This window comes from Rhinichthys klamathensis, unplaced genomic scaffold (assembly GCF_029890125.1).
Source record: "Rhinichthys klamathensis goyatoka isolate OS25496 unplaced genomic scaffold, OSU_Roscu_1.1 h1tg000103l_1, whole genome shotgun sequence".
In the NCBI taxonomy this organism is placed as follows: Eukaryota; Metazoa; Chordata; class Actinopteri; order Cypriniformes; family Leuciscidae; genus Rhinichthys; species Rhinichthys klamathensis.
Window position 1 is genome coordinate 5,191,720 of NW_026606642.1, and position 15,095 is coordinate 5,206,814.

The following is a 15,095-nucleotide window of genomic DNA, read 5'->3' on the forward strand; positions in this document are numbered from 1 at the left end:
TGTAGACATTAGATCAGCAATAACACATTCTGAAGACAGATGCAACACAATCATCTATTTAAAATCATATACACTATGACATTGTCTGATTAACAGAAATAAGGATGTTCTTTTTTGACACACACATCTACAGTTACATGATTAATCTGCTACTTGTATAAACTTAGTATTGACACTACTTCTTTGGATTACCCTTCAATATATGCTGCATTTGGATCCTCAACCTTGTTTGTGACAGACACAGTGTAGATCTAAGAATCTGCACTGAACGATTTACTCACCAGAGACAGAAACACTGAATAACTCCAATTAGGTTTATTCCATTTCTGTTGCTTCTGATGATTTCCAGAGTCTGTGGATCTCGGGTTTTGTCTCCAGATGTTCTTGATCATCTCTCTGTATTTCAGTATCAGTTTTAAGATTGCAAGATTCTCTGTCAACTGCAACATCAGTACCAAGAAAAAAGATAAATTAGAAGAATACTACTAAATCAACACTGATCATTTGCTACAAAGATGCTCTCTGATTTATCTTTAAACCCTTTACACTGAATCACATTCACACTCACACCACAAGAGAACATGAACACATTATCTGATGCTTCATGAATTATATTATAATCAATTACAATCCTTTAAGCAACAATACTACCACTTCAACAATATTACTACAGTCTCCATGAATAGATGGATGTCTACATGAAACAAAAACATAATAAAATCCTATTTTTTATGTAAAGTAGGCCTATTCTAGAGCTGGGTTTCGATTCAAATTTCAAGAATCGATTTGATTCCGATTCTCAAGATCTTGAATCGATTATCATTATTCGATTCGATCCGATCCGATCTGATCCGATTTTCGAGATTTCGAATTTTTTTTTTTTTTTTTTTTTTTCAGTGAATTACAGGACTGTAGTTATGCAACATATTGATACTATTAGGCTATTATAGACATTTAACTGCTTGTTTTGAACTTCATGCATGTGTATTGAATGTTAAACAAGTTCATAATGATAACAAACAAGACTGTTTATCGTGGTGATGTGTAGCCTACAGAGGCTTCGCACAGAGAGTGAATGAGAGGGATCGGCAGAGCGCGTGCGATTACCTGCGTCTGTCTTTGAAGTCATATGTATTCGTGAAAAAGGTTGCCGTGTCAAAGGAAAGCGAAATATTTGTCGTATCATCCTTTTAACGTTCACGTCACGGGTATTTACCATAAATGCGCGTCAGGAGCAGCGCTGGTCAGCATTCCACAGCGCGAGGAAGCCGCGGGGAAATAAAATCAGCGAGTCACGCATTGAATCAATGCCATATTGGTCTCTAATAAGTGAAGCATCAGCTTCAGCGTTACCCATGCGACGCATTGCTGCTCAGCTGAGCCTTGAAAAGTGGAACTCAAAGTTAAAAAATAATTAACACCTTGTTTCATTACATCTCTTTTAATGAATCAGCTTTTTTGAACGTGTTCGTTGAATGAACGAATGACTCACTCAAAGCCCGTTGTTGTAACAGTGTGCGCGCTGAGTGAAAGCCTTTCAATGCGCACACAGGGATCTCCAGTCGCGGCAAGTTAAAGTTCACGGGGAAAATGTAAGCCTATTATTAAATCGATTTTCTGAGTTACGGATCGATCTTTAGAAATTAATATGAAAATCGATTCAGAATTGGTGAATCGATTTTTTCAACACAGCCCTAGCCTATTCTAAATTATTTATCTGTGCACAACATGTTTTGTTTAAAATTTGTTGATGTGCCTCATAATCCTTTATCAAAATAACATATTTTCTCTGATTACGTGTTTACTGGCACGAGGGCGGGGCAACATGCCAATCACATGAGATCCACCGTGCTTTCGAATCACTTTCGCTGATCTTTGATGTCATATGCCAATCAGTCTGCACAGCGATGGTCTGATGATGGTCATTAACAGATAAGCTGACCTGGGAATGTTGTGACTGGCCAATCCCCAGAGAGCAACATAGTATTGACCCAGATCCGACTCACATCTGGTACACATGGATTCCACATGTATCTGATGTGGGCCGGATCTGGGCCAACACTACACTCTAAAAAATGCTGTGTTTTTTCAACCCAACTTTCGGTCAACAAACCCAGCCGTTGGGTTACATTTTGAAATTAAATTTTTAACCCAACATTTGGGTTTGTCCAAGTTTGACCCAAAGTTGGTGTATATTGCTGTATGGGTCAGAATCAAGCATTTCAGAGAGCCATGTAATAAAGAAATGTATTTATAATCCATGATTCTAAAGCAACACAACATATATGTGCCATAACTTATAAGTGCCATCTTGTGTATAACATTTCTTTGTACATCACTATATAGCCTATACCTGTATATTTCCATCCACATAATTTCATGCACATTTTTTGGGATATCGCATAAAAAACGCTGGATGGAAACAACAATGCTTATGAAAAAATACAAATAAAAAAAACTTTACACGATTGCATGGCATAACTAAACTAACCAATGGGCCGATCTCTTTGCACAGCATCTGAAATCTTGGTTTGGTCATTCTGAAATGCCTGAGTCAAATTCAAAGGTATTGGCTTCCGAATGCAAGATAACATGATCGTGTTTGTTGTGCTTCGTCTGTCATTTAGTGGCTTCCACCAACTTCCATCTTCTTAGTGATATTTGTCGTTAGTTTATAAGGAAGTTACGGTTTTGTTCTCCTCGACTCGTAGGATGGAAACGGCATAATTCGCAAATGTTATGCGATATTCCAAATCCACGCACAAGTTAGGCTAAATTCCCAACTTTGTATGGAATATGTGTTTACATCACAGACGGTCACTAACACAAAAATGCTGCAAAGCATGCAACTTTGAAAAATGATTATGAAAAGGAAATGGCTACTTACACTTCAGTCTTTTTCGTTCATACTTCCTGAGACAGTAAATCCCTGCAGCCACAACCACGGCCAGTAGCGACACGCATATAAAAACACAGATTTTCATTGTAACACCTGAAGGTTGATTCAGTACTGGAGTTTCTACATGTGAACCTGCAATGAATAGAAGCATACAATCATAACTCTGACCTATAAACAACAATTTTAAAGATCAAGGCAAGGCAAGTTATTTATGTTGCACATTTTATGCACAATGATAATACTTAAAAAAGATAAACAATAAAAATAACTTCAAATAAAAAAATAATAATTAAACAAAAATAAAGTGATAGAGTGCAATCAGTAATATGCTGCACAGCGCTCAATCTGAAAATACATAGATACATGAATGGTCTCCAAAGAAACACTCATTCATCATGTGATTGTTCAGTGATTCAAGGTTTTAAATGACCAAATCTTTTGTTTTTGATGAAAGGATTTTCAAAATGATTTTATATAAATCACAAACAACTTAGTATGATTTTAATCAGTTAAATAAGGAATGGGCATAACTAGAAAAATGTATATTTACTACAACTTACATAACGTACATTTCATGACAAATTCATGTCATCATGGAGATACTGATCAAAGGTTTGGAAACATTATTATTTTTAATGTTTTTGAAAGAAATGTTTTATGCTCATGAAGCCTGCATTTATTTAATCAGAAATACCAGAAAAACAGTAATTGTAACGGTCATCAGCTGGAGTGCCCTTGAGAGCCACCTGAGGGCACTCCATATCAGACTATCATTATTCACTCACAACTACATTTCCCATAATTCACTGCCCGGACTCATCATCCCTGATTATCACATTCACCTGTGTCTCATTATATTGTTTAGTTCACCCCATATAACGTCTCGGTTACGGATGTAACCCTCGTTCCCTGAGTAGGGAACGGAGACGTTACGTCGGATGACGGAGAATGGGGGTTTCGCCAGAAAACCTATCATCTTCGAGTATTAAAAAACGAGCCTATGGCAATGAAATGACATGGGTCTGCGGAATTTGCATAGCGTATCTCCGCCCCACCGCGTGGGTATTTAAGGAGAGACACCGGCAAAAGCAGATCATGTCTTCGCTGAGGAGCCGAGACTGAACTCAGGTGTCTACCCAGCGGTACAGCGGAAGTGGCAAGGAGACCGAATCCGTAACCGAGACGTTCCCTTTCGTAGTCACTCCGAGTTACGTCGGATGACGGAGAATGGGGGTCCCCGTGTAATCACGCCACCTTCACAGCTGTCTTCCAGTGCCCTGCGAAGTCTGACCTCCCTGTCGTGATAAAGGCACGGACGAAGGAGTCCTACTTAACACAGGAATACCAAGGTACACTGGGAAGCATATCTCAGGGGAGATATGCCGCAGCACGCCTACCCGTAGGGAGGACTTAAGAATACACATATGGCCCGAGGGGGGCTTCATATGGAGGAACACTGGAGTGACCAGCCCGTGGGGTGGCAACTTTCAACTCCAGGAGTGGCAAGGTGGCTTGCCGAGGGAAAGACACATGCTCAAAGAGGCTTACAGTGGAATACACATGTGGGGGTTACTCAGAGGAGGAACCATGCACACGGAGGCACCTAGGCGACGCACAGGCAGTAGACACTGGCACCAGCGTCAACAGTGCTGGAGGAACTCAGGGCTTCAGAGAGGAAGCTCACCCGAGGAATATATCGCACGTATCCAGTCCGTGGAGTGGAATGGCGAGCAAGCGAAGACACCTAACGGTTCCCATCTTAGCTTGAAAAAGACAGTACATGGGAGGAGACTGGCTCCACTCGGAGATTGTAGAATCTGGCGAATGTGTTAGGTGTCGCCCAGCCTGCAGCTCTGCAGATGTCTGTTAGCGAGGCGCCATGCGCTAAAGCCCAAGAGGACGCCACACTCCAGGTGGAGTGGGCGGTCACACCAAGGGGGCACGGTCGACCTTGCTGCTGGTATGCCAAAGCGATGGCATCCACTATCCAGTGAGACAACCTTTGCTTGGAGAGAGCCTTTCCCTTCAGCTTCCCACCATAACAGACAAAGAGCTGGTCTGAGGTCCTGAAACACTGCGTCCTGTCTACGTAAGCACGGAGAGCGCGTACTGGACAGAGCAGTGCCAAGGCTGGGTCTGCCTCCTCCAGGGGCAGCGCTTGCAGGTTCACCACCTGGTCCCGAAAGGGAGTGGTGGGAACCTTGGGCACATAACCAGGCCGGGGTCTCAGGATCACGTGAGAGTGACCCGGCCCGAACTCCAGGCACGCTTCGTCAACTGAGAATGCGTGCAGGTCCCCTACCCTCTTGATGGAGGCCAATGCAACCAGGAGCGCTGTCTTCATTGACAGGAACTTAAGCTCAGCTGATTGCAGAGGCTCAAAGGGAGCCCTCTGCAGGGCACTTAACACCACTGAGAGGTCCCAAGAGGGAACGAGAGGAGGGCGAGGAGGATTCAGTATCCTCGCTCCTCTTAGGAACCTGATGATCAGGTCGTGCTTTCCAAGAGACTTACCTTCAACTGCTTCGTGATAAGCGGCGATAGCGGCCACATACACCTTCAGGGTGGAGGGAGACAGCCTTCGCTCCAACCCATCTTGCAGGAAGGAAAGCACGACACTGATCGAGCAACTCCTGGGGTCTTCTCGGCGAGAAGAGCACCAGTTGACGAATAGGTTCCATTTCAATGCATAGGCATGTCTCGTGGACGATGCTCTAGCGGAAATGATGGTAGCCGCCACCGCTGGTGGCAGGGTACTCAGACCTGCCTCATCCCGTCCAGGAGCCACACTTGGAGGTTCCAAAGATCGGGACGAGGGTGCCAAAGGGTGCCCCGTCTCTGAGAAAGTCTACTGTCGCGGTATTGTCTGAACGGACTAGTACGTGTTGACCCTTGAGCAACGTGTGGAAACGGTGCAGGGCAAGGCGTACTGCCAGAAACTCGAGGCAATTGACATGCAGAAGGCGCTGGGGTCCTGTCCAGGAGCCCGCGGCAGAGGCATGGCGCCCCAGCCCGTGGCAGAGGCATCTGTGGAGACAACAACATGCCTGGAAACACGTTCTAGGGGAACTCCGGCCCGTAGAAAGTTGAGGTTCCGCCACGGGGTGAAGGTCTGACGGCAGGTCGGAGTCACTGGAACTCGGAGCGTGCCATGATGCCATGCCCACCTCGGTACTCGATCGCGAAGCCACAGCTGAAGCGGTCTCATATGAAGCAATCCGAGCGGCGTTGCCATGGCTGCGGATGCCATATGCCCCAGGAGCCTCTGAAATAATTTCAGTGAGACCGCACTCTTGCCCTCGAACTGTCGAAGACAAGTCAGCAGTGAGTGTGCGCGCTCGCTCGTAAGCTGCGCGGACATAGCGACCGAGTCGATCTCCATACCGAGAAAAGAGATCCTCTGCACGGGGCAGAGTTTGCTCTTCTCCCAGTTGACCCGAAGGCCCAGACGGGCTAGGTGCCGGAGCACTAGGTCTCTGTGTTCGCAAACCTGATCTCGAGAGTGAGCTAATATTAGCCAGTCGTCGAGATAATTCAGGATGTGAACCCCGTGTTCGCGTAGGGGAACAAGGGCTGCCTCGACGACCTTCGTAAAGACGCGAGGAGACAGAGCCAGCCCGAATGGGAGAACCGCGTACTGGTATGCCTGCCCCTCGAAAGCAAACCGAAGAAAGGTCTGTGTTGAGGTAAAATGGAGACATGAAAGTAGGCGTCCTTCAGGTCGATCGCTGCAAACCAATCCTGTGGCCGCACGCATTCGAAAATACGTTTGGCTGTGAGCATCTTGAACGGCAGCCTGTGAAGGGAGCGGTTCAAGACGCGCAAGTCCAGGATTGGCCGTAACCCACCGGTCTTCTTGGGGACAATGAAGTACGGGCTGTAAAACCATGACCTCATTTCGGCTGGAGGGACAGTCTCGATTGCACCCTTCGCCAGCAGGGTGGCAACCTCCGCTCTCATGATCGGGGCATTGCCACCGACCATAGTAAAGCGGACTCCCCTGAAGCGGGGAGGAGACCGTGCGAATTGGATCGCATAGCCGAGCCTGATAGTTCGGGCGACCCAGCGGGACAGGTTGGGAAGCTCTAACCAAGCTCCCAAGAACTGAACCAGCGGAATCATCCGAACCACAGACGTCCCCCCGGAGGGGCAGCGAAGTGGAGTGACCGGCCCAGGCGTGGGTGGCATAGCGGCCCGGTGCGGGGGCGCGGTCATGCTCTGCGTCCTGACAGAGGAGACCAGGGAAGGACCAGCATTCCACGGGGGTCTGCTCTGCCAGGGGTCTGGCGACAGAGGGGGACGAGAGTGGTGTGGTCCGGAGACGGCACACACTGTCATCCGCGCCCTCAGAGACAGAGGGGGACGAGAGCGGCGAGGCCCGGGAGCGTCGCGCACTGTCGTCCGGCCCTCTGAGGGCTCAGATATGGGATGCAGCTCTTTGGTTTAGAAAAGATTCTCCCCCAGCCCTCCACCGGGGGAAGGAGTGGCCCTGCAACCACTCCCTGAAGAACTGCAACCCACATCTGAGCTGCCCGTAACGGGAGCGCCGCAAGCCTGGCGTACAGCGGGGCTGGTACGGGCAGGGGCGCCTTCCTGCAACCACCTCCACGGCGCGGCCCGGTGCTGCTGGGGGCCGGGCGGGAGGGGGCGGAAGTCGCAGGAGGGCGCATTCGGCAGCAAGCGGACTGAGGCGTCTGAGCCGGCGGCTGGAGGCAGCAGAGCCGTGGGGTCAGACAAAATAGCCACAGTCCACTTCTGGGCGGCCGAGAACTGTTGGGCAGAGTCCTCGACCGTGCCGCCGAAGAGGCCAGCCTGGGATATGGGGGAGTTGAGGAAACGTATTCACTCAGCCTCGCGCACCTCAACCAGGTTAGCCAGAGATGTCTCACCACCTATGTGGACATCACCTGACTCAGGGAGCGTGCGGTCACCTACGTCGCTCGTAGAGCAAGGTCGGTGACGGCAGGCAGCTCAAGGATGAGCCCTGAATCAGCCCTACCCTCGTGCATGTCACTGAACACCCAGAAGGATGGCAATAACACGCAGTGAGGTGGCAGCCTGCCCCGCAGCTCTATAGGTCCCCGCCACCGGAGTAGACAAGAACCTACAGGCATTGGAGGGGTGCTTAGGGTCGCCACGCCAGGTGGAGGTGCTGTGGGGACACATAAGTGTTGCCACAGAACACTCCACAGGGGGAACCCCAGTGTACCCTAGGCCGCGGCCTCTACAAGGGCAGAGAAGGCGGAAGAGACCACTGAGCAGTCACGAAAAGTCAAAGGAGACTTCCACGATCTCATGATCTCTTCATGCACGTCCGGGTAGAAAGGATTTGGGTTCGCCACCCCCAAAAACCAATCATCAGCCTTAAGTGCTCGGGACATGGCAGAAGGTTCCACACAAGCCCGATACTCGCGGCAGCCCGGGAAAGCATAGCTGTGAACTCTGGAATTAAACTCGTTATGCTAGCACATCCGAGGACGGCAACACAGACGAGCCATCATCTCGAACTCAGGCGAACTCACTCGGGACCACGGGGGTTGCAATGTGAAAGACGGGGTGTGGACCGAGGAATTTTTCGTCGGTTTAGTTCCAGACCTGCCGTCTTAGGTCACCCTGGCCACCAGCCGAAGTATTATCTCACGTGGAGAAAAATAGATCGGGGGGTGGATGAGGGGACTCTCACTCTATTGAGCTCATCGAGTCTCGACCGTTACATTGCGATGGTCACGTTCCCACTGAGAGAACGTGACACACCCACGAGCGCTGTCTGAGCGCGATCAAAGCCCAAACACTCAAAACAGCACTTGCGCCCATCAGCTGAATCTATCAGAATACCACACTCAGAAATACACGGGCAGATCGTCTTTAGAAAGACGCGTCTTTAAAAAGACGTGCCGCGTGCAGCTCTTTAGTGAGAGGAAAAACTCTGCGGATGTTGAAGCGACCAGGGAGAACACACAGACTGGCAGACCACTGCTCAGATCGCAGGCAATGTGAAACTCGCTGGATACCGCCGTCACACCAACACCGGAGAGTTCGCTCGTCTCGAAGAGATGTAGTCACCGAAGAAAACTCAGGATTTGGCTTGTGGAGTGAAGAGATGCTCTTGGCTCCGAAGCGAAAACATGATCTGCTTTTGCCGGTGTCTCTCCTTAAATACCCACGCGGTGGGGCGGAGATATGCTATGCAAATTCCGCAGACCCATGTCATTTCATTGCCGTCTTTAGAAAGACGCGTCTTTAAAAAGACGTGCCGCGTGCAGCTCTTTAGTGAGAGGAAAAACTCTGCGGATGTTGAAGCGACCAGGGAGAACACACAGACTGGCAGACCACTGCTCAGATCGCAGGCAATGTGAAACTCGCTGGATACCGCCGTCACACCAACACCGGAGAGTTCGCTCGTCTCGAAGAGATGTAGTCACCGAAGAAAACTCAGGATTTGGCTTGTGGAGTGAAGAGATGCTCTTGGCTCCAAAGCGAAAACATGATCTGCTTTTGCCGGTGTCTCTCCTTAAATACCCACGCGGTGGGGCGGAGATATGCTATGCAAATTCCGCAGACCCATGTCATTTCATTGCCATAGGCTCGTTTTTTAATACTCGAAGATGATAGGCTTTCTGGCGAAACCCCCATTCTCCGTCATCCGACGTAACTCGGAGTGACTACGAAAGGGAAGCCTGGTTCACCTCCTCATTCCCTGTGAAGTCTTGTACACTGCATTTCTGAGCGTTTCCTGTTGTCTTTGTTCCTGGTTCTTGATCTCTGCCCGTGTCCTGGTTTTCCCGTTGCTGCCTCACCCTCTGGATTTGTCTGTTTGTTTGGATTGCCTGCCTGTGTATGACCTTTGCCTTGATTCTGATTACGATTTTGATTTGCTTTAATAAACTGCATTTGAATCCTCAACCTTCGTGTCTCGGAGCAGTTCATAACAGTAATATTATTACAATTTAAAATAATGGTTTTATACTTATACTTACTATAATTTAATTTATTTCTGTGATGCAAAGCTCAATTTTCAGCTTCAATACTCAGTCTTCAGTGTCACATGATTCTTTTGAAATAATTTGAATATCATTCTGATTTGATACTCAGTTAATATCGATGTTGGAAACAGGTTTGCTGCTTAATATATTTGTTTAATTATAACAGTTTATTTAAAATAGAAATCTTTTTTTTGTAATAAATACTTTTATGCATCGAGTATGTTAAATTGATAAAAGGTGATAGTAAAGATTTATAAGAAAAATTTATTTTAAAAAAATATGAAGCAGCACAACGGTTTCAACATCGATAATAACTAGTATAAAAAAAAATAACATAAAAAAAATATGTTTCCAAATATGTTTCCAAACTTTTGACCGGTTCTGTATTTTAGGTTAATGAAAAATAAATATATCTACCTTTTTTTCCCAAACACAAAAATATGTTGCTACAAATAATAGTACTTGAAAATGACTGAAGTACTGGCCTGATGGTCTAGCAGTGAGCTATTAATGAATAAATTACTAACCAATAAAATCAACATCAAAGCTCTTTGTGATTCTGCATCTGTTGCTGATCATCTGTAGTGTATATTCTCCAGAGTCTGTGTTTCTGGTGTGTGTGATGGTCAGAGATCCAGTCTGATTCACTTTCAGTCTGTCTCTGAATCTCTCATTACACTGAACATCTGTACAGATCTTACTCTGATCTCCAGTGATTTCAGTGATGAGAATGCCGTTAAAATACCACGTCATCACATCATTTGGTTTTCTTATTTCACTATCAAAAGTCACAGATTCTCCCTCCTTCACTGACTTTGTCTTTATTATATCCATCACTGTATCTGGAACACATGAAACACAAATAAACATCGGACTGAAGGATCTTCTTGGGGAAAACTCCACAACAAAAAAAGAACTGTGAAAATTAATTTGCATATTAATATTCTGGATTTTGCGAAATTCATTCGAAACATTCCTTCAGTTGCTAAATAAAAAGTTAACTGTGGTTAAAGAAACATGTGCATTTATCTTTACTCATTTAAAAAGTAGCCTATAACTCTGCTCTATAAGGCATTAATTACTGAACCACAAATGTACTGTAATATTCAGGGGTTGACAAAATAATGTGAAAACACATTATTATAGGAGTTAACCCTTGTGCATCCTTATGGACATTTTTGTCTTTTTGTCTTTTTTTTTGTTGTTGATAATTTCAACCCAATTTCAGAACCGGAATTTGATGGGAGATACATTCTCTGAACTTCTCCACCACTGTCTCAACGGCAGTGTCAAAAACTCTGAAAGGCGGGACTGGGGCATCAAGGTGGAAGGTCGTTTCACTCTCCTTAATGCCCGACGGGCTAAGTCGCTACCATTGCCACCATGGATTGTTCGATGCCTCTGGGAATAGACCCTCACCCTGGTCCAGGTCTTTGAGTAGGTTAGCCTGGTATGCCTGCAGCACACCTCCATGGAGTGCAGGGCACCATGAGCCTGACCTGCCAGCAATTTGCCAATCAGCCTATAGATGTTATCTGACATGGCTTGGATGGCAGAAGGGGAGCCTTCAGTGACAAAAATGTCCCCAGGGACAGATTGCTTGCTTTATTCTCTTCAACCCGAGGCATTTGTCCATAACCCTGCGCAGACAATAATCGCGTGACATGAATTTAAAGGAACTATGCTATCAGTGTGCAGGTCCGGAAGAAAGGAACGGCTCACCGGAGCTGGGGACTTATGACCTGTGTTTCGGATTGGCTGCCTCCCCCTTATTATCATCACCACCCTGACACTTAAATTGCCGCTCTTCGTCAGGTGGAGGTGGTGTAAGAGAGAGGAGGGGGCGTTGTAACTACCAGGACTGGCGGCGCGCAATGAGGCACATCTAAATCGAATGGAGCCATGTCACCACCACTGTTAAATGCCAAGTGCGCCTTTCCTTTGGAGACCTGTTTCTTTTCCCTGTGCATGTATGCTGGTGTCCTTGCAGGTCCAGGAGGCGAGCGGAGAGGGATTCCAGCTCTCCAAGTCATGAGTTGCCGGACCCATATGTGTCACGGTTCATGAATTCATTGTTTCCTTCTCGTCTCGTGTCATTGTTGTTATGTGTGTGTCGGCGTGACCGGTTCTTGTTCCTCTGATCAGCAACACTTGATTCTCGTTAGCGACGCCAGCTACGGCTCATCACCTGTTCATCAACATACCTTCAAATACTCACTGGTTTCTCCTCTCCATTGTCAGATCGTTGTTTAATGTCTCCGCGTGCTGTCTCTTGTGTCCTGTTCCTGTTGGGGTTCCTGTTCCGTGCTGCTGTCTGGTGTTCGTGAGTCGGTGTTGCAGTTTCCTCATTCTGTGTCTGGATTACTTCAACCATTCACCACCATTCATCTGTGTTTTCGGTCGAGGTCCCTGCGCCACTCATAGCCACCGTGTTGCTGACTATTTCTTCACTCATTGTTCTATTAATAAAGAGATTATTCACTCGAAGTTTGCTTCCTCGCATTTCGTCATGACAGTATGTGCATGCAGGGATGCACGTGCCAAAGAATGGCCTTTCTTTCCCACATTTCCCTTGGGAAGATGAGCCGCTGGAGCCACCAGGACCCCACCAACTTTACCTGGACCAACCCATCTGAGCACTACCTTCCCTGCATGTGCCCCAGCCCCCAGCACAACAAGGACATCAGATCCCCTATTTATTTTGGACACTTTTTTTTTGGACATTTTATATTTTATGCTAATAAACGCCTCACCGAGGCCTGACACCACACCCACTGTGTATGTCATTGCTCCTCCCGCCACACATGGCAGATAAGTGGCCACAGACAATCTCATGCTTCGGGCCGGACCAATTCAAACTTAGTCGCCACGTGGAACGAGTCATAAGCTCCCATAGCTCATCGAATGTGGGGCTTTGATAGGAGGGAAGTGCATCAGACTTAGATGCAATGTCTGTTACTGACTCCACATCTGGTTCCTCTCATCCGACCTGGGCCAGTAAAAGAGCTGCGGAGCTAGCCGGAGTAGCAAGGGAAACCCCTTCAAGCTCCTCGGCTAGCTCCATCTGCGATCGCCATGATTGCAGCTGCCAGCTTACGCAGGGCCAGAACCGCAAGTATAAGAAGCTTGACTTGCATCACTTGAGAAGAGAGCCAAGCGGGAGTGGAGCTTTCTCAGAGGGTATGTATAACAGTGAGCACATCCAGCACGCAAGCTCACGACCCATCTCCATCGTCCAAAGCTGGCAACGAGGGACACATCTTTTAAATGGTTTGGTCGCCGTTTTTCTGCCTGTGTTGAACTAACTCCTGTCAAACACAATACTTTTCCACACAATCACACAGTTTTTTACATAGCACACAAGCAGCTTCCTGAAGACTTGAGGAAAGCTTCCTGAGCTGATGACATGTTTGCAGGCGCCCTTTTTATACGTTCGGGCGCTCTATGGGACTCTTCATCACACTGCGACGGCCAATGATATTGGTGTGAAGTTACACATGCTTCCGACACCGGTTCTGTGAGGACGCATCCCCATTTTCTCTGCAAATGACAAAGCCGAGTTCCCTCAAAAGGGAACAATGGGTATGAAATAATAGATGCATTTAAACGATAAGATGATAAGAAAGAAAATCATTAATTTAATTCATTTCTAATTCAAACTGAACTGATTAATGATGAAGGTAATTGTAAAGAAAAAAGAATTTCAGCTAAAAAAACACAATGATCTGAACATAACCTGTTTTAAACATTCAGTAAACAACTCACCATGGACAGAAACATTAAAGGTCCAATCATTGTTATTGTTGTTGATAATCTTTAGTTTATAAACTCCAAAGTCTGTGTTTCTGGTGTTCATGATGGTCAGAGATCCAGTCTGATGATCCAGCTTCAGTCTGTCTCTGAATCTCTCAGTGCCTTTATTACACTGAACATCTGTACAGATACAACTGAGATCTCCATTGATTTGAGCGATGCGAACATCATTAAAATACCATTTAATCTTCTCTTGTTGGTTTGTTTTAACACCAGTGTATAAAGTGACTGAATCTCCCATCATCACTGACACTGACACTTCATCTGATCCAACACCGAAAACACCTGGAGAAGAATTGACCAGTTTTAAAAATGTCCAAACAAGACTAAACAATAGTGCTGTGAAGATGTTTTATTCTATACAGATCACAAAGATTGTGTGCAAAGAAATATGTCTGGATTCATCATGATGTAACATGCAAATATACAGCAGAATAACATTATTGATTAAAACATTCATTCATCAGACAAACATATATGAGTCTCATGAATGATCTTGAACATATAACCCACATCCTGATTTAAACACCCCATTCTCACTAAAACCCATCATTCATACAATCAAGTAGTGATCATAGCATATTTTCATAGACCTCTGATGCATATTACGAATTTAAATTATTTTCAGTTTACAGTTTAAATGTCCCATGTAAATAACATGTTTACATTTTTATGCATTCACAGATGCTTTTATCCACAGTGAATTAATTAGGCTACACATTCAAGGTATATTTGATGAATATATATATATATATATATAATATTCTTATAAATACAAAATATTAACAAAAAATACATTTATGTCGAGTTAAATTAGTAATGAAACTCAAATTAATTAAAATAAATTAAATTGATAATATATATATATATATATTTTTTTTTTTTTTTTGTAGAGAAAATAGATCAAGGCCTATAACAAATAAATGTCTTACCACTGTCGAGGGAAATACTCGCTGATATCAAAATAAAAATAAAATTCATTTTCCCCAGGTTTAGCCTACTCATGAAAAGATTCGATGATATACAAGTTGTTCTCCTGGCGTCGTGAAAATGAAACGAAAATCACGATAGAGCCCGGCTAAGTTAGGTTGTAGCCTACTGTATGGGCAGTCCTTAAAATCGAATTGAGGCATAGTAAAAAATTTAATCATTTGACATATTGTAATCTAAAATATGTAACAGGTTAAAAACACACGCACGCAACATGCGCATATCATCTTTATCATCTCTGTTGTGGTAGGATTCACACGGTTAACAGATTAAAAGTGCTCGTTTCAAATCAGTTTGAATAATTTTTCGGATAAAAGATTATTAGACTATTATACTTTCTCGAGCTATACGAGGATCATGTGTATAATGATGCAGATATGCGTACAGCTAATGGGACATGGGAGCTGTGT

The 15,095-nt window shown here is 45.4% G+C and overlaps 1 protein-coding gene across 1 annotated transcript; it reads right to left on the minus strand.

The window, feature by feature from the left end:
* Positions 1-276: 276 nt before the first annotated feature.
* LOC130086897 (uncharacterized) lies at positions 277-14,784 on the minus strand. Its single transcript, XM_056253118.1, has 5 exons — positions 14,628-14,784; positions 13,648-13,980; positions 10,410-10,724; positions 2,888-3,031; positions 277-440 (listed from the first exon to the last, which is right to left on the minus strand). Exons 1-5 carry the CDS (start codon positions 14,698-14,700, stop codon positions 316-318), a joined length of 990 nt encoding a protein of 329 aa, XP_056109093.1. The 5' UTR covers positions 14,701-14,784; the 3' UTR covers positions 277-315.
* Between the last annotated feature and the right edge of the window lie 311 nt (positions 14,785-15,095).

Excerpts from the sequence above, each read along its gene's own strand:
- LOC130086897 (XM_056253118.1), bottom strand. The coding sequence starts at position 14,700 with ATGAGTAGGCTAAACCTGGGGAAAATGAATTTTATTTTTATTTTGATA. Across the intron at positions 10,725-13,647 it reads CTTTAATGTTTCTGTCCATG|ATACAGTGATGGATATAATA; the intron begins GTGAGTTGTTTA and ends CATGTGTTCCAG. Across the intron at positions 441-2,887 it reads TGAACGAAAAAGACTGAAGT|TTGACAGAGAATCTTGCAAT; the intron begins GTAAGTAGCCAT and ends CTGATGTTGCAG.